Source organism: Symsagittifera roscoffensis, chromosome 7 (genome assembly GCF_963678635.1).
Source record: "Symsagittifera roscoffensis chromosome 7, txSymRosc1.1, whole genome shotgun sequence".
Lineage (NCBI taxonomy): Eukaryota > Metazoa > Xenacoelomorpha > Acoela > Convolutidae > Symsagittifera > Symsagittifera roscoffensis.
In genome coordinates, this window is record NC_087068.1 from 57,561,916 (window position 1) to 57,586,641 (window position 24,726).

Consider the following 24,726-nt stretch of genomic DNA (forward strand, 5'->3'; position numbering starts at 1 on the left):
AGTCCCTCGCAAGCTTAATTAGTGAGTTCATTAGCTTTTAAAACATGTATGGGGAAGTGTTTAATTCAAATCCAAGTTACCACTAATTCAACAGAGTAATAAAAATATTTACAGCAATTTTTACTATAAATAGACATTTTGCTGGAATTGAGCAACTAAATTATATCATTTAAAGCCAGTATTTAATTTTGTAATGAAAAAAAAAAACAATTACTAAAAGGTGATTTTTTGTGTGACTTGAAAACGATTGTAGAGAAATTTTTCTCAATTTTTGTCTCCCCCAAAATAGTAATTCAAATTTAACTTCTACCTTCCAAGGTTTTGCCTTGAACCGTTCAGCAAATCTGAAAGACATTTCAACTCAATAAATTATGACTAAACAATAGGAGCGGAATAGTTGCTCAATGAGTTACACAGGTCCAAATTAAGAAATGAGGAATATAAAACTATATTTACAGGACTACACCAGTATTCTGCACACTACTACTGTCACACCATGTCCTCTCTAAACACTACATTTGAGACTCCATTTGGCCTGGAAGATAAATTAGATTTGTGGCTGCAAGAGAGACTCGAAGAGGTGCGACTTCCTGACGAACCCCCGCCACCTAAGAGTTCTTTAGTCTCTCTGTCACCTTCGTCGTCATCACTTTCATCTTCGTCGTCTTCATCATCAGTGACACGAGGACTCTGCTTGCACTGCTTCTTCTTCACAACCACCGCCTGTTTGCTCCCCCCTCCCCCATTGCTAATTACATTTGCACCCCCATTATTTCCACCGCCGCTGTTGTTTGCACCACTCGTGGTGACTTGTTGCAGTTTGCTATCTAGATTCTGATTGGCTAGTCTGACTACCAATGAGGAGACGAGAAAGCAGGCGGCTATTTGAAAGATGAGGATGATGTAGTAACTCTTGTTGTGTCTGCTAGAAGTCACTTCTTCTATCGATCTCAGTGTAGTTCCTACAACAATCATCATTTTTCGTCAAATATCGGTAATGAACAAACTTTTGATCTTGATCAAAATTCGTTCTTTTATAAAATCTCATCCGACTTAACCAATAATCGGGTTATAATTATATTCACAGAGACTAAGCTGCACTTCACAAACACGACTCTTTTGCCCCCCTCCCCCCACCTGTAAATTTTTTAAAAAAATTTTCTGTTTTTTGACAGTGAATCTCAGAGTACTACCGGACATTTTAAGGGGAAAAAATCGGTAACTAGGCTGAAACTCTCCAGAAATGGGCTGACAGTCAATGGGCTGGGAAATTTTCGCCAAAAAAAACATATTATAGAAAATTGCATGCAATTGCCACATAGGCTCCACGATAGCTGATTAAGTAGTGTGTGCAAAATGCAATACAGAATTTGAAAACTAATCCGACAAAGATTAAGTCGACAACCATGAAACTGAAAAAATCATCTGGAGAAAATAACAGAGAAGCGGAACTGAGCTTCGAACCTCTTGCGACACATCATAAAACACAGAGGCGAAGTTGCACTTCGCATACACAAGCAAAAACATGACCGATAACGCTAATGGGAAAAACTGAATGAATAAAACTATGAGCCTACAAAACTTCGTAAGTGACACACGCCAATTATGAATCTACATAATTGCTAAGTGACACAAGCCAATTATGAAGCATTAGCAGCACCAGTAATTTCTAAAAAATAGAAATTTACCACCTAACATGTCTCAATTTATAGAGCGGACGCATTTTGAAATAGTATACGACAAAGTTCATTAACATCCGACCCTGCCCAGCTTCGAACCCTCTTATTTTGTTGCGGGCCTCCTTTCCTACCTCTACGCTGCAGATCCATGATACCTTGAAGCTAAAAGGCTATTTGTTATATAATAGTCATGTGTTAATATCCTTAGCATTGGCTGTAATGAATAGCTAGCTGGTTATTGATCAAAATGAACACATTTTGTCGCAAAACATTTGCAGCGCAAGAATAATTGCGACTTAGGTTGGAAAAAAGGAGAGTTCATACCATAACACAAGCTTTGCTTGTGTACATATCTAAATTCTATAAGTAGTAGCTTGTGTAAATATCTAAATTCTATAAGTAGTATGTATACTAGATCTATCAGAATAAAGATTATTTTTCTAAAAAACGTCAAGTCAAAAGCATCGGACGAAATCAGCATCAGACGAAACTTATCAAAGTGTAATAATGCCGAAAACACCACGCGAAACTAGCATCGGACGAAAGCTTACCAAGCTGTAATCAAGCAGAAAACACCTCAAGCAGAAAGCCTTCGAGCAAAACAAAAGCATTTCAACAATTGAAGCTAATAAAAAAACGTTCAAGTCCTCTTTTCCCTCAAAAAACCCACACGCAAGCAAAAACTGTTTACGCTCGTCAAACGACACAATATAAGACCCCTCAGCCGATAAAACTAAGAACAGAAAACAATTAAACCGAAAAGAAGGGGCAAAATTTTACACTTGCGATACCACGAAAATAGCATTGTAAGCTAGCAGACAGGAAAGGAAAGAAAAACCACTCAATCCAAAGAAAACGGACTATAAACGTTGAAATATAAATTCTATACTGAGATTTTTAACGTTTTGTGCGGTAAGAAGAAAAACAAACAAACTATGTTTCCCTCAAATGAACCAAAATTAAGTTAAGAAGCCGATAAATTATAAACCAAATTCAGCCCTAAAAAGTGCAATAGAAAAACAGAAAGAAGCCTAGAATTAGTTTTAAAAAAATTCGGCTACTTCTGGGATTCTATCTGCAACCTAGAGATTATGAGTCTCACATACTAACCACTCAGTCACGGACGCTTCATGATCACAAACACTAGCCACAAATAAAGCAGAGAACAGATGCTATGAAGTTTCCAATGCTGAACAAAATTATTTACGGAAAAAACGTCTAGTACCCGATTGCAAAAACCTTGCTAATTGCAAGGGTAAAAAATTATCTAAAATTGCAAAAATCTCGCAGTTGAAATACAAGAATATCGTGTTGAAAATTTTTTCAATAAGGATTTTAAATGCTGTATGAGATAAATAGCTTTTTTTCGGTTCAATTGATGAAATTCAAAAGCATCAGCTATGATAGCTTTTTATTATTCAAATGCCAAAGCACACGTGATTACACTCCTAATGCATCACACCGATTCAAAAATGACACCAAAAGTAACACTACTACTTAGCCACCTAGGTTGGAAGAGACCTGCATCATACTATAACACTACGCTACGCTCAAGTTAACACGCAGAGCTTTCCCAAAAAGGATTGCAAGTGAATATCTTTTTACATTTGAACCACCTGAATTACGTTTATTTCTCACTTTCTTCGGATTTAAAAGAAAATAATTTTTGTTTTATTCTGCCGTACCAATGTATGCGTTGATTGCTTGGGTTGGCAAGAGACCTAGCACTGAGGCTACAATGTAGTTGCAGTTGGACACTTCACTCACAGCGAAGAATGCATTCATCAGGCCGAAGGGGAGGGGGGTGAGCCGAGAGAGAAGAACCAGTTTGAAGGCGTGTTTCGTCTTCAGCAGATCCATCATCGGCGTCACTCTCTGAGGCAACTTGGTGATCACTTTCGATAGACACTGTTTGAAACACACTCTGAAACACAACCACCACCACAACGTCAACAGACACTTAATAAGGACACCCATAGATCTCATGCAGGCCACAGATACTTACAGTAAATGAACAGTAAATGAATTTGTTGAACTGAGTGACTTTGATATTTTAAGCTACTAAAAACTGGCAGGTAACAAAGACAGTCATGTTTTTGTTTTTCTTCCAGTCACAATGGAAATATTTAGCCTTGTAGATATTGTTAATGCCAAATTGACAGCAAAATCCCTTTTCATCATCGACTCTGATTGATGTTAACTAACCTTAAACTTCTCATTTTGATGTCGGAAATCAGTTTTGCACTCAATTCGGTACGTAAAATTTTCACATATTTTAGTTCACCTAAAAAAAGCGCATTATTTCGGCCTTAAAAGTCGCTTGAGGTCAAAGATAAGGCAAACAACTTTGTAATTAATGTTAATGTAAAATAGGAACCAAGATATTAAAAGCGGAATCCAGCAGTACGCCTTGATCTCTGGACATTTATTCAGTACTTTTGTATTTTTGATGATAGAGGTTCTTGATACAGTTAGTTTCGTCTCGTTTATCAAAATATTAGTGTGTGATTTAATAATTATCTGTTAGAAATTGAGACAAACCTGTTAGCGAAGTGGACAGTAGATATGCCGATAGAGGAAGATACACACACCACAATGATACCACCAATGAATCCATAGAGAAAGCCCGCACTTACATTCAGAACGATGTAGCCCCACGAAATTGGCTGAGATACGAACACGAATAGAGCTACAAATAGGGCTATCTGCTTTCCCTCGTTCAAGCCTTGTAAATAACGCAGGCTAAAACGGAAATTAAATTGAGTAAATTATCCGACAACTGGGTCTAGGGCAAACGTCAATTATCTCAAACATCCGCTATGTCAAACATCCGAACCAGGGGCGGATTTAGGAGGGGGCAGGGGGGGGGGGGGGTGGACGCCCCCCCCCCCCCCCTCAGGGATTCGACCCCCTGCCGACCTCCCTTTGATACTTTTTCAGAAATCCATTTTTGGCCGACCGACCCTAAAATTTTTCTAAAGGCGCCTTAGGCGCCAATATATACTAACTTTGAGGGGGAGCGCGCGCCAAAAAAACGCTATTTTTTGGTCAAAATTTTTCAAAAATAGCCCAAAAACGGCTTTTTTTGACTGTTTTTTCAAAAATTTGCCTACGGCGCGGAAAACTTTGCCAAAATAGGGGCAAAACAGTGCTTTGGGAGAGCTCGAAAAATCAATTTGGTCGACCTAAAAAAAAAAAAAAGGTCGTCAAAATTTTGGAAAATTTTTTGAAAATCCGCCCCCCCCCTCGAGAAAATCCTAGATCCGCCCCTGATCCGAACTTATTTAAGGGAGGGGTCCCAGTCGCGGCTGGAGGGGTCCCAGTGTCATCCGCCTCCTCAAGGTGGGACGGCTGCGGCGAAATGGATGACATCTCCCCCTCCCCCACGGTTGGCCCTGCACTGATCAGGCCGGGGGCTAATAAACTTATATAACAACCAGCGTGTAACGCACTTCCAGTGCTTCGAAATTTTTACAACTCAAAAACATGAGCAGAAATTGGGAACAAGATCTGCAACCTCTGGGTGCACCCTGACAGCACATAATTACTTTTCAAATTTTGAAAAACCATTGAAAGGTCAAATACCGTTAATTAAAAGGATTTGAGCATTCGTATTTGGAGGCAAGATTCGCACCGCCTGAGAGTACCTCGACGATAAAGTTGTCTCACGATAAGGTTGCGAATTTCAAATTTTCTGAAGTTTTCTACAGATAACCTTTGAAAATTAAAGGCATTTGGGCAGTCGCCCTTGGACGCAAGATTTGCAAGCCCTGAAATTACCTTCACAGTACCCAATTAAAGGGTTGGGAATTTCAAATTTAATCGAAAAAAATCATAAAAAACGTCATATCTCGAGAACCAAAAGGATTTGAGCAGTCATAACTGGAGTGGAGATTCGCAACCCTGAGAATGAAGCTTGTAGCGCACCTCCGCTGCTTCGAATTTTGACGAATCATAAAAAACGGCATATCTCGGAAACAGTTTTTTTTTTACTTTAGAGAGCCTGAACAGTCAAATTTGGAGGTAAGATTTCCTACCACTGAGAGTAACCTGAGATTGCTCCACTAAAGGGCTAGACATTTGTCAAGTTTTTAAATTCAAGTTGCGGTAAAAACATTGGGAAAAATGTTGTATCTTGAGAACTAATTCAGCAGTCACATTTGGAGGAAAGATTGGCAACCCTGAGACTACCTTGGCAGCATTCAGTCGCATTTGGACGCAAGAGCTGTCGCATTTTGAAAGCAGTCGCATTTGCACGCAAGATTTGCAACCCCAGAGTGTACACTCACAGTATCCAACAACAGGTTAAGTATTATTAGATTTTTTGACCTGTTCAAATCTAGTTTAAATTTTAGAAAAAATTTTAGAAAAAATCATAAAAAACGTCATATCTTGAAAACTACAAAAATTTGAGCAGCCATATGTGGAGGCAAGATTCGCAACCCCTGAGACTATCCTCATAGTACCCAACTACAGAGCTGGGAATTTCAAATTTTTTGAACTTTTTTAAACCTAAGTTTTCTGAAAAAAGAAAAAAACAATAAAAAACGTCCTTTCTCATAAACTAGAAGGATTTGACCGGTCAGATTTGGAGGCAAGATTCCCAACCCCTGGGAATATCCTCAAATTACCCAACTACAGAGCTGGAAATTTTAAAATTTTGAACTAATTAAAAAAAAAAAAACACAAAAATGTAATATCACAAAAACTACGAGTATTTGAGCAGTCATATTTGCAGGCAAGAATCGCAAACCCTGAAAGTACCCATCTACAGCAAATTGCCTTTTTTTGTATTTTTCTGAATCGAAATTTTCTGAAAACGTTGGAAAAATCATGAAAACGTCACATCTCCAAAACTACACGGATTTGAGCAGTCATATTTGGACGGAAGAATCGCAATCCCTGAAAGTACCCTGACTGTACCCATCTACAGTGTTGGGAATATCAATTTTTTTCGAATTTTTTCTGAATCTAAAATTTCTGAAAATTTTGGAAAACATACAAACGTCATATAAAAAAACTACAAAAATTTGAGCAGTCATATTCGAAGGCAAGATTCGCAAACCTGGTAGTACCCTGACAGGCTCAACTACTGGGTTGGGATTTTTGAATTTTGTATTTTTTTTTCAATTTAGGTTTTCTGAAAATTTTTGAAAAAATCAACTAGAAGAATTTGGGTACTCATAATTGGTGGCCATATTTCCAGCCCCTGGTGGAACCCTGATAGCATCCCAACATTGGCTCTCATCTTTCAATTTTGGTGAAATGAAACCTGAATTCAAACTGAGAAATCGAAAAAAATTCTTAACAATTGCAATATAAGTTATAGCTAAAAAAGAAAAAATTTCTTTCGTTAAACATCAAAAAGAATACGTTGGAAAAACTTAAAAGTGGCGAGATAAAGAAGCCCGCAATTGACAGAGATCCGAAACTGCGCTTCGCAAACACTAGCGATAACAGGCCATAGAGCAGCTCTATAAGGGGCAATAAGAAACAGAAGGACTCGATCTGTAACCTAGATTTTATGAGTCTCACACACTAACTACTCATTCACAAACAATAGCTACCTACAAATGCAGAAAACAGATGCTCTGAAATTTCATATGGTGCAGATCGTGATTTTAGCAAAAGTGCCACCAAATAAGGGAATGTGACATCACTACAGGACGTCATGCATTCTTATGCTATATTAGATTTCATAATTAACCTTGTTAATGAAATGAAGTTCATACATTTATATTTATTTAATTATGTAAATATTGATGGTAATTAATACCAACCAGAGGAGATTTATACCGAGCTACTAATCAATTGGGTAGATTCGAACAGAATAAAATATTACAATCATGCTCTAACTTGCGTCGATCGACTAGCGATATCCCAGAAGTTAAGAACCGAATCCTGCGTCCTTAAAAGCAAGATAAGTCTTAACCGCTCGAGACAAATAAATTATGAATACAATTCAATAATAATTGATAGCCAGTAGCGCTAATTACTATCCGAACAGTTTACAACATTATTAATAAACGACGATATAGCTGTCCACAGCCATCCGAAGGGACACTATATCACATGGTGACTGTCGCGGAAGATTCTACTTCTGGATTCACCAAAAGTCATCGGCACATGCAATCTTCATCACACGAGCGGACAACGACAACCGCACTTTGCTGAAACAGAACAGGGCAACACAACCCATTTCACCCAGCAACGCTCAGATGTGGAAAGCAGAGCCACATTCAGCGAACAACTGAGACAGACAGGGAGAAAAAGAAGACAGCCTCAACTTCTCAACATCTCCGGGCTGAAAGTTTCTCCAATCTACAGAAGCAGATGTGGATTGTGACCTACAACATCACTACTTCTTGTTCCAGTCAGAAGGCAGGGCAGCTGAGCTACTGACAAGGCAGACAAAGAAAGCAAATCTACAGGTTTTTCAACAATCAACAAAAACAGTTAGTTAAAACAAAACTCGAAACTCAAACCTGCAGTAAATTGATATAATTATCATTAAGTTTCCCCACCATAGAAGTCAAGTAACGGAAACTTTAGCACAACCATATAATTGCATCAATAAATCTGATCAGTGATACTACTAGCTTTCTTTAAGAGCTAATTTAAATAGCAAACTCCCTAGTGTTCCGCCTAAATTGAATAACTGCTGTATCTTATCATCAACTGTATCATCCTGATATCCATTTGACTGTAATACGATGGCACACGCGCAAGTTTCGGTCGAACCCTATGGAGGAACGGAAAAAGAAGACTTTTCAGAATTCGAGCAACTTTTTCAAGGCTACATCGGAGTAGCAGCGATACCAAACGCACAACAAGCGAACTTCTTGCAACTGCACCTACGAGACAACGCGCTGCGATTCTACCAGACACTAGGACCAGCAACTCGAGCGAACGTTCCCGCGAGTCTCATAGCCCTAAGGGATCACTTTTGCAACCCCCAACTTCAAGAAATCCACGTTTTGAATTTAGAACAACTGCGATTCAACACGAAAACAGATACCCCAGAGAATTTCTTGGTCAACTTAACGACAAAAGCGCAGCTAGCGTATCCGACACCAGATTTGCCAGCTGTCGCCCCAATTGATCCTGCAATATTTGGAGCACCTGCAGCAGCAGAAGCAGCACGATTCCACCGAGAAACTGCTCAAAGGCAAGAAAGGATAGATGCTGTACATGACAACCGAAATGAACAAATTAAACGACTGTTCATTAAGGGAATGCCAGGTTGGCTGAGATCAAAGCTGATGGAACAACCACCTGCAACTACAGTTCAGGAACTGTGCAACCTGACCAAGAAGCAAATCACAATTCGTGAGATTTGCCGAAAAGACGATTACCCGGAAGACGGCTTTAACGAAATAAACGACAAAGTCTCAGAAAATCTAATAAGCGCTATCACAAAATTGTCCACAAATCAGGAAAAAATGGAGAAGCAGCTTAACGAAATGAGATCACAAATAACTGAGCAGTCGAATAAACAATCGAATCCGCTTCCCGAACAAAATCGGAACAACAACAGTCAGAGTGATCAGTATAGTGGTCAGCAGCCAAACACAAATACTTGGTATGGACAACAACGAGGCAACGGAGGTGGAAGACGTAGAAATAATTGGCAAAATAAGTTTGATTTCAACAATACTCAGCCAAACTTTCACCATATGCCACCAGTTGCACAACAGCCATATTCGCAATTGTACCCTCAAAATCAGCAGTACCCAAACATGTACCTAAATCAACAGCCAATGGTTCAAATGCATCCATCAGCACAGTTCCAACAGTCCCAGAAATATCCGACGCAACAATTTGTCGCAAATCAAATGCCTCAAGCTGAAACGCAAAATCCCAACGGACCTTTTGGACCAATGGTGCGATCATCAGCCAAATTTTGTGATGTTTGTGGAAAATTTAACCACACAGCAAGTCAATGCTGGTGGCGACAGAAACAACAAGGACGCGGACAAAATTTCCCGTTTCCAAACGAGCCAAAAAACTAATAAAGCCACTGAGTCAGCCCCCTAAATCATCGAAATCACCTAAATCATCGAAATCACCTAAATCATCACCTAACGAACTTTTCCAACCTGATGAGATACTTAGCCTTTACGCAATAATCCCTGCGGAAGGAAAAGTACTGACGTACACGAAATTACGTTTCTCATCGGGATTACAACGTAGAGCCCTGGTCGATACAGGAGCCTGCGCAAATGTTATCTCAAAACAGACATTTGAAGACCTAAAAGAAGAAAAATCGCTATTTCGCCCTCTTGAAGTAAATGAACCCAAACTGAAGAGAGTTAGAATGGCAGGAGGACAGCAAGTCTCCATTGAAACTGAAGTAACGTTAGAATTCCGATTGGCAGACATGACCTTTATAGAATCATTTCTCGTTCTTCATGCAACCAATTCAATAATTCTAGGAAATCCTTTCTATAAAAAACATCATATTCATGTCTGTCCGAAGTATAATCTACTGCATTTCAAAGACATGACCCTTCAAATCAACGAAATAAAACCTCCAAACGAGCCAAGAAGAGTCAATAGAGTGAAAAAATTCCCTTTGCTTCTGACAAAACGTCAAACAATAGCCCCGTATCAGACAATTCTTGTAGAATGCCAGCTAGAGAACACATGTCAAGACATGGAAAAAACTACCGGAATCGTGATTCCAGCTCAGGAATTTGAAGAAAACTGTGAAATTGCGTTCACTTCTTCAATAAGCGAATTGCTGAAAAACAACCTGTTGTATATCACAGCGTTTAACATCACCGATCATCACATTACTTTGCCTTTCAAAACCGAAATTGGGAAATTTTCAATTCTGACTCTGAAAGAAGCAGAAAATTTATTCCCCATCGAACCTGAAATGATTGCATTTGCAAAAATGAACCACCCGGACGATATTGAAATGGGCATTAATGAGCTAATTCAACAATCGTGTGATAGTCAGCAGCCCCAAATGAAGCATGAACCTGAGTATGAAAAATTTTGGTTTCCTACGCCTGAAACATGTCAAAACCCTGAATTACTTCCTCAAATCCAACGCGACATTTACGACCAAATTCTTCATTTTCAAGGTCTTGAAAAACTTGAACCGAAAACAAAATGTCAAGATCGATTGAAATTTATCAAGAACTTTAAGTGGGAGAATTCAGTGTTGACAGAAGACCAAAGGTCAAAAGTAGAAGATATGCTTGTTGACTTTTCGGACATCTTTGCCAAACATAGATTCGATGTTGGGTACAATTCCGACCTCAAAATCAAACTAAAACCGGAACACACACGACCTCTGTATACACAAGGACCACCTACGCCGATACATTTGCGACACGAATTGACAGTGGAACTTGCCCTTATGCACTATTATGGACTTATAACAACATTGTCACATTCAAAATACAGTAGTCCACTATTTGCACATCGAAAGCCATCTGGTAAATTGCGGATGTTGATTGACCTCAGAAGGATAAACCATTCACTCAAGAATGACTATATCAACAGCAACTTTCCGATCTCAAACATGACCGATGCTTCGAACCACTTCGCAGGAAAGAGCTTGTTTACCAAACTTGATTGCTCACAAGCATACCACTGTGTGCAAATGGCAGATGACCTTTCAGTCCAACTTTTGGCATTTAACTTCGGTTCACGAACTTACGCATACAAATGCCTGGCTCAAGGTCTAAGTAAATCAGTAACAGGATTTAGTTCTTTTATCCGACACTACCTTGATCCATGCTTAGCTGCGGACCTATGTACACAATTCATGGATGACATAGGGAGCGCTGTGTATAACTTCGATGAAATGATACCGACCCTTTCGAAAATATTCGAATGTGTACGGAAGTCAGGACTTAAATTGTCGCCGAACAAATGTGAGATCGGAACACAAAGACTGAAGTTCCTGGGTAACATAATCACACCAGCAGGAGTGTCACCGGAACAAGAGAAAATCTCCACGTTCTTAAAGAAAATTAAAATGCCACAAACTGTAAAACAAGTTAAACGACTAATCGGTTTTGTACAGTTTTTTCGCAACTATATGCCAAGCCTAGGAGAAAAACTGATACCATTTTATCGACTCCTCAGAAAAGATGTTGCTTTTCAAACGGATGAGGAGCACCACAAAAGTCTCGAAGTGCTAAAGCATGATCTGATACAAGCAACAGACATAACACTTCGGTTACCAAAACCAGGATTACAATACGTAATACTCTGTGATGCAAGCTATCATGGAACCGGTTTTGTGCTCATGGTTGAAGACTATGTGAAGACTGACAATAAAAGTGAAATGAAAACGTATGCACCAGTGTCTTTTGGATCAAGACTCTTCAATACAGCACAACTGAAGTTCTCCATATACTACAAAGAGTTCTTAGCTCTATATTTTGCTCTCGATCATTTCTCTCATTTCATTTGGGGATCATCCAAACCAGTGATAATACTGACTGATAATCGGAGCCTGACACAGTTTTTTCAAGCAAAAACCATTCCACCATCAGTTTGGAATTTCTTGGATCGAGTCATGGCATTTAACATCATCATCGCGCATATACCTGGAAAAGCAAATTATGCAGCAGATTTTCTCTCACGAATGCAAACAGACCCATCAGCTTCTCTCTCCCTGAAACTGACGGACAAAATTCCGGTACGAGAGATTCAAATCGACACGACAGCTAAAGTACCTGATGCATCTCTCAACCTGATCCAACCAATAGAGGAGATCTTTCCCGAAAAGAAGAAACTTGACGATAATCTGAGAACACAATTGATTGAACTAGGACTCTATGAAAACGTTATGCGAGAGCTCAACACGCAAGACGATAGCGATACTATTCAACCACAAAACTTCGTCCGACTATCAGGACCATTAATTGCCGCAGTTGGATATCCCGATCCTGCTGACATTTTTCATGACCTGAATTTGAGTCATGAAGTTCTTAATCTGAAAAATGAACAAGAAAAGGATCCTGATATCGAAGATGTGAAGAACTGGATACGGAACGAACAAGTTCCAAACCTCACGTACGAAAACAGTCGAAAGAAGAAATATGCGAAGCAATTTAATCGACTCATACTTGAAAACGACGTTCTGTACCGAAACTTCTTCGATGACACAGGAAAGGTGAAGTATAAACAATACTGCCTACCTAAACATCGTTGGAAAGAAGTTGTGTATCGACTCCACAACTCGCCAACTGCCGGACATCTTGGAATGACAAGGACATCAGAAGAGTTTAGAAAACGATTTTACCTTCCCGGCTTCACTGAATTTCTGAAAAATACGATTAAAAATTGCCTGACGTGTCTGCAACTTAAACAGGCAATGGCAAAGCATCAGATTCCACCACTACAACCAATTTCATCATTGCAATGTTTCCCAGGCGATATGATGCAAATTGATATAGTTGGACCAATGAAGTCACCTGTCTACAAGTTTGTTCTCACAGGAATCGATGTATTCTCGAAATACTTGTTTGCAGCACCATTGACGAATGCCAGTGCGGATACCGTTGCGAGAGAACTCACAAAGATTTTCTTTGTTCATAGTTATATCCCGAAGAAGATTCTAGCTGATCTTGGAAAGACATTTACTTCAGAACTGATGCACGAATTGACAACATTGCTCGAGATTCAACTTAACCACGCGACACTAAAACACCCGCAGACTATCGGTCTTGTCGAACGATCTCATGGACCACTTAAACGAATCCTAAAGCTGAACACTAATGAACAATGGTCGGACTGGCACAAATATGTCCCATTGGCAACATTTATCCACAATACTTCATACTCTTCATCAATTGGATGCTGCCCAAGCTCAATTTTCCATGGAAGAGAACCGACAAAACCACTTGATCTCCGCTTCTCAACGAAAGCAATTGAAACAGTAACAGCTGAATCTGATTTTGTCACGGCAATGCAAGATGCGATGTTAGAAAAGTTCAAAGAAACGAAAAAGAACTTAATTTCAGCTTACCATAAATACCGAGGATATTACGATCAAAAAGCACTTGCCCAGCCACTAAAACAGCATTCATTTTGTTTATTATTAAATCCTCTGTTGACAACACAATCAGATTTTGGGAGCAAATCAATGCAAGTCTGGATACCATTGTACAGAGTTGAAAAAGTATTGACAAATTCAAACTACATCATTCGTAAAATGGGAACTAATTTCACACAATGCGTACACCGGATTCGTCTCAGACCTGTTATTCCACAGCATCAACCAGAAGATCTCGAGACTATTGATCCAAGCAAATTTGAAACGGATCCCTCACTTGGTAAATACCGAAGTGAACCAGGACTCTTCGACGATTCTTTGCCCAAACTCTTAGACGACATCCAACCCGCAACCGGTGGACAAAGCAACTTTCCCGATGCACCTGCTCGAATCCGACTGTCAGTACCTCTTGGAGGACCCGCAGCAGCCCCAATCGCTCCTGCAGCAGTCCCAATTCCCGCAGCAGCACCAATAGTTGCACCATTACCTCTGGTACCGCTACCAATAGCAGCACCGCCGCCACCAGCACTTCCACCGGACCCAGATCCAGAACCCTTAGCTCCACCTGAGTTTGATTACAACGATGAACTAAATAACGACGAACCAATGAACGAGACAGCGGTTACAATGCCTACTACAGTTAATCTCGAAAACGATGGACAAAACATGGCCCAAGAAACATCGCGAACGAAGCGCAAAGCAGCAGTCGAAGCGCGAGACAAAATATTTTGCCAAACGCGCTTCAGCAACGATGTGAGATACCATCCAATACCCAGCCGCCCAAAACAACCGCGAAAGTATGGACTCCGAACCGTTGACGGACACGAAGTGGCCCCAGTTACATTCATTCCACGATCAACGCAGAAGGACAATAAAGCAAATATACGAAAGAAAGCGGAGGAGGCGAATGAAGACTTTCCTCTACGAGAGGCGAAAAGGAACATTATTAAGGACAGCGTGAAGCGAGCGAAACAAATGACTAAACGAAAAGATGGGCCCAGCAGCAGCAAAGATTCGGTAAATGCAATATATGAACCAAATATCTTTGTGGGATCAGGGGATGTTTTACAATTCCCTGGCTCTATAGCTCACTGCGTCTCAAGTGACTTTCAAATGGCAAAAGGAATAGCACAGCAGATCAGCAGTGCCTACCCATGCATCAAACCAACCCTAAAAAGCATTGAGACACCGATAGTTGGATCATCAGTTTCAGTTTCTTTGCCTTGGGAAAACAAATCAATTTTCAATTTAGTCACTAAACCACAATTTTTTGATAAGCCAACCTACTACGATTTGTCACGAAGCCTCAACTGCATGAAGCAACAGCTCTTGCAGAAAGGAATAAATGCGATAGCCATGCCAAAAATTGGATGTGGACTCGACAAATTGAAAGAAAGTAGAGTTTTCAGCATAATTTGCGACATTTTCGCAAAAACGAACATCAAAATTTTCATTTACATATGAAACAATGTCACGATATCGCGCCCTATTGTTCATGCATTCATTACAACGCTTTCTAGCTCCAACAGCAACCAGCTGATGATGCAAAACTCAAAAAAGACGAAGTTGAGTCGGAAAAAAGGCAAAATTTCGAGAAAACGTCTTCTTTCAAATTCGAGATATTCCGAAAAACTGACGCCAAGGACACTATGTACGTGGTATAACGATCTCATACTCGTGGATCATCATTGCAGCACCCTACGGACATGTGCACGAGGCTGGCTCACTAGGAGAAGTCAACTTCATAGAGATCTCAAAAAATGCACGAAAACCCCATGTATTAACATTAGGGATAACACGTTTTTTTGATCCCTCAAAAAATTTTATGAAAGGATCACCCAAACTTTCACCGGTTATCATCATTGCAGCACCCTACGGACACGTGCACAAAGCCGGCTCACTAGCAGAAGTCAACTTCCCTGAGATCTCAAAAAATGCACGAAATCCCCATGTATTAACATAGGGAATAAAAAAACTTTGGGACCCCAGAAAAATTTCAGAAGAAGAAGTTTTAAATTAGTACCGCCGATGACATCTGTAGCACCAATGAGGAGCCTGCAGAAGCGCAGCGCAGGAGGAAATGCATAGAACTCGAGATATCAAAAAACACCTCAACCTCCCATGTATTAAGATCACGAATAAAAAAGTTTCGAGCACCCCGACAACTCAGTGATCGAATCTCGAAAATTTTGACACCAGTGAGCTCTCTAGCACCAATGAGGAGGATCTTGAAACCCGGCGGAGGAAGAATTGTTTAAAAGCCGAGATCTCAAAAATCACCCTCTCCGGCCATGTATTAAGATGGGGAATAAAAAATTCTCACGTCCCCCATCAAACTTCTGAATGGATTTTGAAAATTTCACTACCAATGATCCCAGGACCAACAATAAGGAGGCTCCAGAAGCTCGGCGGAGGAGGAAATGTGTACATCTCGAGATACGAAAAATCACCCTCACCGCCCATGTTTAAGCATTACGAATAAAAAAGTTTTTCGTCCCCCATCAACGAGTCGAAGGAAATTCAAAAAATTTGGGCTCATTAATCTTCAAATCACCAATGACGAACAGGCACGAAGTTGGTCCACTACCAGACCAAAATTTGGTGACATACATCAATTCTCAACATTCCCATGTATTAGTATAGGAAAAACAAGAAAAATAACTTTCGAGGGATATCTTTGCAGAAATGCGGAAAGAAAACACTCAAATGCGCCAGCAAAGATCCAACGGAATTGTTAGCACAACCCTGAAAGGTTACAAGCAATGCTGAAAAACAACACGCGAACTTGAAAAGCTAATTAGATCATCATAAATATCAACAAATTTGATGAAAAACTGAAATTCATCAATTTTAATTCTCACTGATGTCAAATTTTGCTCAGGCGAACCAGCAATTTGCCTGAATAGCCTATAGGAGTGAAGTGCAGCTACAGTAGAAGAAACGAATTGAAAACACGAAAAGCCAGACACTGCACAAAATACAATGATTGCGACCAATGCAAAACATCGTTGAAACGTGTAATTTTGATTTTTTCAAATAAAAAAGTCGCTCACCTTCATTCAGGGTGTCAGGCCACCAGAGGCACAAAATACCCAAAAGGAGAAGATGACAATACTTCTTAACAATCAGATGATATCTGAAACACACAGTAGCAACTTTTAAGCACGTACAACAAAGTACAAATAGCTTTATAAACTGTCAACTTCAACAAAAAGTGAACAATTCGACAAAACAGATAACTGTGAAATTGTTGGACATCTATTCGCAATTGAAGAGGCCACGAAAAGACTGAAGTGACCTCATTTGAAAAGTTAACAACTAATTCGAGCACCAATGGAACAAATGAAATGACTAGTAACAAACAACGAAAGAAGAGAAAAACGACGAAACGACGAAAAATAGTTTGCTACACGACACTACAGTACTTGCCGTGCAAATTTAGTTACAGTTGATAACTGACAATATCATGGTATCATCAAATTGACCCTATCATCTATCACTTAACTCCCTTAACCCGACTCAATGTGGCTTCCTATCCCCATTAAAATATTTCCCATTTAAACTCAATTGAATTCTCTTTCACATAATGTAAATTGAAGTAATAACCTGTGCTTCTAAACCAATGAATGTTAATTTTTTTTGTGATAACTTGATAGTTCAATTACTCATTTTCCTGTAGCAGTATATATTTTGTCAATTTTATTGTAAATTTTCAAACTCAATTATTTTAACTGTAAACAGTCAAAAACTTAAAACCACCCGGGAAGATTTCTTCTTGTGAGGTAGTGTGACATCACTACATGACGTCATGCATTCTTATGCTATATTAGATTTCATAATTAACCTTGTTAATGAAATGAAGTTCATACATTTATATTTATTTAATTATGTAAATATTGATGGTAATTAATACCAACCAGAGGAGATTTATACCGAGCTACTAATCAATTGGGTAGATTCGAACAGAATAAAATATTACAATCATGCTCTAACTTGCGTCGATCGACTAGCGATATCCCAGAAGTTAAGAACCGAATCCTGCGTCCTTAAAAGCAAGATAAGTCTTAACCGCTCGAGACAAATAAATTATGAATACAATTCAATAATAATTGATAGCCAGTAGCGCTAATTACTATCCGAACAGTTTACAACATTATTAATAAACGACGATATAGCTGTCCACAGCCATCCGAAGGGACACTATATCACAGGGAACACTTTTAATGAACATTTTTATTTGCTAGTTAGGTTAGAAAAGAAGAAGGTCCGTACTAAAACACTAACGCTCATAAGCTCGCTAGTGTAAACTTATAATAGATGAAAATACATGAATAATAGACAGATTGTAATAAAATAACGCTGGAATTTCAAACATTGCCAACTAACAGTTGGAAAAGAGTAATGAACGCAAGGAAACTGAAAAAAAAACTGACTTGATTTTTTCAAGAGCCTTGAACTTTTGAATTTCGAAGAAACAAATAGATGGCAGTAGAGCTCTTTCTTGTAGAAATATTTAATATGGACACTTTTTTGTTAAAACTAACCCATTTTGAGAAAACTGGATCAATACGTAAAACTTTTATTTCGCTAGGAAATCTGGTAATTAATTTCCATTTTCGTGACCTTTACACTTTTGCTATTCAATAATGAAATTTGCGTTCCTTTTAATTTTAACAATGCAAATGCACTGAACTTTAAAAAAAATCACAAGTCGAACCGCGAAAAATCAAAACTGAGGGTGAACAAAGTTTAAGACTTTTTCCTTAAAAAAAAATCAGCAAAACCTATACAAGAGTATCCACTACGTTCGTCTCTTAAAAACAATGCGTAGTTCAATTAACAGATTCCAACTTAGCCTATTCTAGTTCTAAGGTTGTCAGTGGGTGCCCTATGCGCGTCGCCGCAATAACCATATCTAATATTTCTATAGGTTCTTACTCTCAGTTGAATAGCTAGTGAAAACTGCAAACAGCCTTTATTCGACCAGGAGGCGGAGCAATAAGTAGAATGTTCTAAGAGAAGAAAGGGTCCAGAAGCAGAAAAGCATTTACTTTATTATGCTAATTGACAATATTATTATTAAGCTATTAGAATTGACAATATTACCCAAGAAACGAAAAAATTATGCAAAAACTGAAAAAATTGATCGAGTTTTTTTGAAACTCAATATAAAAAACTTAATAGAACTACTCAATTGATGTGTAATTTATTCATTTCTTGGGCAGTATTGTTGATTCTAATAATTAATTTAACCGATTAGCCCTTATAAATCAAAATTTGTCGGTTTTCATGCTATTGGATCATTTTGCTCTGACCGGTCACCATTCGACCACCATAGCATCTATTAAACGAACCGTAGAAATGGTATTTTTGACCTACTTTTAAAAGAATGTTGGATTTTTGCCCTAGTAAAGCTGTTTATAAGATAATTGTATCACTTATTGATTTTTCGGATGTTCGACATATCGGATGTTTACACGGTACACGTAAAATATATAGAACAATATATACCTTTCTAGAAAGATCTCAGTGTTCCTGCTAAATATAACAAAGACAGAAAATATAAGCAGTGCAAAAAATATGTAGGGTTTGTTTTCGTCGAAAAAACGAAAGCATCCCTTCCGAGCTGTTATAAGGCATCTTGAAGTTGGCGAAGAATTTGCATCTTTCTCACGCGAATGAATACATGAACAGCACATAACTTGAACTTGGGTTCTTGTATCATTCAATGCACTAGGACTATTGCTGATATTACTTCCCAGTCCTGTCCCAAGAAAGCCATTGTGGCCTGAAAATTTGAACTACAACAAATTTTCCACAGAATTTTACACAGATTGTGTAAAAATTTTACACAATTGAAACATTGGTGCAGCCCCATTTGTACCAAAATGAGAAATCGGTCCAATTTGTACCAAAATTATTCAACTCGATTTTTGATTGGTCGAATTGTGAGCCAACGAATTAATTCATTAATTTTCTACAGTTCAAACAGAAGAGAACTAAACAGCAGGATAGTGGCCACCGCAGTCGCGCCAACGTGCTGCGAGCTAGCCAACACAGGGTAGGACGCTTTACGAAAATTAGAGCCGGTTATCGTCGCGTAGCAAAGATGCGTGTGTAGCGCGCTCACCGGTGACCTTAAACCAAGAGCGCAAAATATTCGGCTTAGTCTTTGGCCCATTGAAAATTTTTGTTACATAATGAAGATAAAAATCATCATCTGTAACATTCGCCCGGAAGTACAAATCGACGGAAAGGTGCATACCCACGGAGCCGCATTCCCGGATAGCCGAAAAAACTAAATACCTCCGATTTTATTTAAATTAAATGAGAAAATTTTGAGACGCATTCTGATTGGACAAAATGCGCAGCCTGTTATAGCTAACAAAATTCCGAACATTTTTAAGAGATTTGATTGGTTAATACTTTTGCTCTCATTTAATTAATTAATAGCAAAAGTCCGACTACTACAGGGATTTGACCCCCTCAACAACCAAAGGGTCCCTCTTTGGTATGTTTTATGGTATCCATTTTCGGCCGAGAAACCCTAAAAATTTTCAGTATATGCTAATTTTAAAGGGGAGCACGCGCTGAAAAACGGAAATTTTTGGCCGAAATTTTTTCAAAAAATCCCAAAAACGGGGGGGGGGGGCATGGTGTGGGTAAATGTGGATAGTCACAGGAAGTAATTGGGAGGGGGAAGGGAATGGGAAGGAAGAATGATCGGACTAAGTGTGTGTGGGGGGGGGGGGGGGATGGGTAGAGAAAGGGTACCGAAACAAAGGGTAGAGAAAGGGTAATGAAAACAATGAAAAGAAGGTTTTTAAGTAAGTTTGTAGAATCTCTTTCACCCCTATGGTACATAGTAACGAATCTTTCCCCCCTCCCCAATTAAGAAATGGGTAAGGGGTCAGAAGGGAGGTAATTGCTAAGACCGAAAATTTTGACGGTCATCATGTTAAAAAAGAATAACACCCAGGAGCGCCATAAAAACATCCATGTAACAATCGCCCGGAAGTAAATATCGACGGAAAATAAAGCTAAGCTATAAAACGACTGGCCAGCGTCTAAACTAAGCTCTGATTGTTTTTCACCGTCTCTACCAAAGCCAGTTCTTTTGGTGGTCTTTCTAACATCGGGTCGACAAAAACGTTAATGTTTCCGGCTTCGGTCAAAACACTCAAATTAACTTATGTGCCAGTCGGTCATATTTGGAATGTAACATTCGCCCAAATATCACACAGCGACGGAGCGTAGAAAAAGTACCTATTAACGACTGGCAGGCGTCAGTTACCTTAATCCTACTCGTTTTTCACCGTCTCGACCTTGCCAGTTGACTTTCTGGTCTGTCTAGGGCAAAGTAAAAAGTTACCATTTTTAGGCCATCAGTCAAACGACTTTTGATCAGCTTTCGTTTACATGCGAACACAACCACATAGCTGAGTCTCGGATCCTCAGACTACGTGATTGTCATTAAAAACACGGCTCGAACAACCTATCTTAACATGTTTTTGTGTGACAGTTCTATATTAAATCCATTAGAGATGGATTGACCCTTTCCTTTTTCTAGCTACTCATGCTCTGAAATATTAAATAATAACGGTGTTAATTAAGATCTATGACATTATAGCAGCTATACAGTCAGTCTATACAGTCCCTTCACATAGACAGTCTCTGGGGGACCAAGCCTCCGCTCCCGTAATATTCTTGAGATAACACTCTTATCTCTTATATTTCGTGTCTCGGGAGGGTTCCGTGGTATATTTCTTCCCCCACTGAAGCCTCCTTCTCCACAAATATCCGTCGCTAAGGTTCTTATCGTGTGTTATTGCCACGATAAGAGGCTTCGTAATTTTCTTGTCTCTGGTACGACTGTTCTTCACAATATCTGTCGTTGTTCTGTCTTTCGTCTTTTTTATTCAAAATGGCCGTCTTTTTTCTATTTCTCAGAAATGTTCATTCTTCAATCGAAATTTTAAAAATAAAAATTCTAGAACATTCTGACCCTCCTTCGCAACACTTTTTTGTTCATAAGACCTTTAGTCGTTCTTTTTTACGTCGCCGGAAGGTTGTGCTGTGTCATCTGGCAGAATGGCACATACTCCCCGGACAAGTCTCCATCAATGTCCCTATTGATCGCATAACACCGGGTTATCGTCAAGTAGTTATCCAGTTTTCTGTAATCAATCTTACAAATTGCATAAGAAAATGAAATTTATCTACTCCACCTCAACTCACTACGTGTTCACAAATGGCATCGTACTACATCTCACTGCCTTTCAACATTTTCACAAAATTTGCACCATGAGGAGTGTCCCAGATAAAATTTCTTTTCTGACTACTTACGTCGTCTTGCCATAAAACTTCTTTTCGCTCTTTGTGATTAAAAAGTGGGACGTGGCACGGCCACGCACCCGTTAAAACTAACTTAACATTACTCACCAAGTATAATCAGTTATTTATGCGGTCCTTTCAATATTAAAACTAAGAAACTCTGTGGCTAGGAAAGTTCTTGAGTTACCCACCCTTCCAGAGCGAGTTTACTCAAACTTACCATGTCGCCACACAGTGAATTTGTGTCTTACACAGGTTAAAAACTTCAGTCGTGAATAAATATGTAAATATACTCACCTAGATTCCTCATATACATACATAAATAGCCATAACTAAAATCAAGAATTTCAACAATTTTAACAATTGCAACATTATAGTTTGGTCTGACCAAACTAGATCAATACAAAAAGTTTCACAAGTTCAATAATCAAAACTTGGTTGATTGGTTTAAGTTTTAGCACACAAATACAATCAAGTTTTCTCTCCTTCTCTTCTCTTCTTTGGTCATCTTCATTCCATCACTTCTCCATCTTGATCTTCGCTGTCTTCCAACACTTTCTCCAGCATGTCCATGGAGTTGCGGGCCGTGCCCCAACTCTCCTGTTCCAACAGCCTCGGTTTGCAACAAGGTAGCAAGTCCACATTCACCTTCTGCTCCCGGTTCTTGCAAAAGCTGTTGTGAAGACATAGGCTCACGTTTCGTTCTAGGTCAGCTCTTAAGACCTCTTTCTTCTCATCTTCAGTAACACAAGGCGCTCCAGCTACCCGCTTCACCGCTGTGGTGACCGCGTTTCTGTGCGTCAAGAATGCTCTCTCATAGGCTCCTGGTCCTATACCTAGCTGGAAAGATTGATAGGCTTCCGTGTTCCTCGACATGTGACGCTTCGCGCGTTCATACATCCATGATGTCGTCACTGCCCGGAACCAAGGCATCAATCTTTGCCTTGACCATATTCTTTCAATGGCTTTAGGTATCCTCAGAACCTTGCAGGTGGTTCTAAAAAGATCCAATTCACGACTCATCTTCACGTTGCTCAGCTGCTCAGGAGTCGGCACGGCCGTCTCCTGCTGACTTGTGTCCACGTTAGCCTCCAACCATCTCACTGCTAGCATGGCGCTAACCACCACGATTGACAACCCCGTGGAGTACAACTCCTCCACGTCCCATACTAGGATCAGATTCCCGCGTTTGGGGTACCACAACGTCTGCGCCAAGCAGTGGCAAGGATACTCCCCATGGGTCCTCACTATGTTCCTTCGGGTCCGATACCCTGAGGCTCCCAGCAACGGTTCCACTTCCATCAGGATTCTATGTAAATCGTCTTTCTCTTCTATGGTGGGGAATTCAGTGGGTAAGGCTCCACTCGCTTTCTGTTTCTCGAACTCACTCACATTGCCTTCGTTCAGTCTCATGAACTCTTCACCCACAACGTCTTGCAACTCGCCTTCGGATCTCTTCGGGACTGCCCGAAAGATCTTTGCCAACAAGTCATAGGACCTTTCCGACATTCTGGCCAACCTCACGCACTTTGCCACAGAGAAAAGTTGGTCAACCAATACTTGTTGCGTCCTCGCATCCATTACCACCATGTGCGTAGGATACTTGCTATTACAGTATGGCGCGGAGCTTGAACCCACCATATATTTTGAACCAGTAGGTCTGTGATAGGCTTCACTATCCTTCAGATTCATTTCATTTTCTAGAGCTTCTCGCCAGCCTCCAATCTTCTGCTCTGTTTGTAATGCTCCAGGGAATATTTCCACGCTGAGGGACGTCACTAGCTCATGGGCACGCTCCAGGCGCTCGAGTGATTCTATCGAACTCGTCATGCTACAAAATCCCAAGGCTGTGATCAGGTTCACGTCCGTCACCCCATGGCAGTCTGCAACCAACTCCATGGCACTCTTATCTGACATGCTCAACCTTCCATACAATCGTGCCAGTTGTCGATGCTGCTCGCTCAGCGTAATCAGGCAGTGTCCCAAGTTGCAAACATGCCCTTCCATCCTACTTTGTTGAGCCAAGCATGTGCCTTGCTTCAACCAATCGCTCGATGGACTTTCCTCAGGCAGCTCCGTGGATGGATTGCTCTTCCGCTTCGTCGACTTCATGGCCAGCAGATGGTGTATCATGGCCAGATCATGTAAACTCGCATCATCATCTAGGTCTAACGTAATATCCGACTTCATGTCCCAGATTAAACCGGCATTAGGATGAGGGCACCAAGAAGGCTTCATGAGTTCCCACATCGTCACTAGACTGGTTTTCAAGGGACCGTCCCAAGAACCACAATCAAAACTCACTTGCCCCTTTAGCTCGGAAACCGAGGGTTCGACCACTCGTTCTTCCAAAATAATTCCCAGCTTGGGTTGTTCCACCATCAGCATCCCAGTTTCTTTAATACGTTCGACCCAGAAATTGAGTACCATGACTTGCTCATAGTCGAAGTACGCTTCCCTGGCTTCTTCATTCACGAAGGGATTATACGCCATCCCCGGTATGCCAGACACATATTGGAACGACTTCAGTTTCCCTAGTGTTGCAAACTCTTTTTGTTCTCTGACCGCTTCAATCAACTCTCGGCTCACTTTCAATTCTTTGTTGGAATATCTTCTCACCTCTTTCAACTTGCGATAGCTTTCCATATCACTCGACTCATTGCTTGGCACAGTCAATGGCATGTCCTGATA

At 39.9% G+C, this 24,726-nt stretch overlaps 1 protein-coding gene across 1 annotated transcript; it reads right to left on the reverse strand.

Moving 5' to 3' along the window:
- Positions 1-278: 278 nt before the first annotated feature.
- LOC134851524 (transmembrane protein 64-like) lies at positions 279-19,499 on the reverse strand. The gene is made up of 4 exons (XM_063867650.1): positions 19,213-19,499; positions 4,221-4,421; positions 3,365-3,603; positions 279-962 (listed from the first exon to the last, which is right to left on the reverse strand). Exons 1-4 carry the CDS (start codon positions 19,398-19,400, stop codon positions 490-492), a joined length of 1,101 nt encoding a protein of 366 aa, XP_063723720.1. The 5' UTR covers positions 19,401-19,499; the 3' UTR covers positions 279-489.
- Positions 19,500-24,726: the final 5,227 nt, after the last annotated feature.

Coding starts and splice junctions, on each gene's coding strand:
- LOC134851524 (XM_063867650.1), bottom strand. CDS start 19,400: ATGTGCTGTTCATGTATTCATTCGCGTGAGAAAGATGCAAATTCTTCG. Junction 3,604..4,220: donor ACTGTCCACTTCGCTAACAG/GTTTGTCTCAAT, acceptor GTTGTGTTTCAG/AGTGTGTTTCAAACAGTGTC. Junction 963..3,364: donor AGCAATCAACGCATACATTG/GTACGGCAGAAT, acceptor TGATTGTTGTAG/GAACTACACTGAGATCGATA.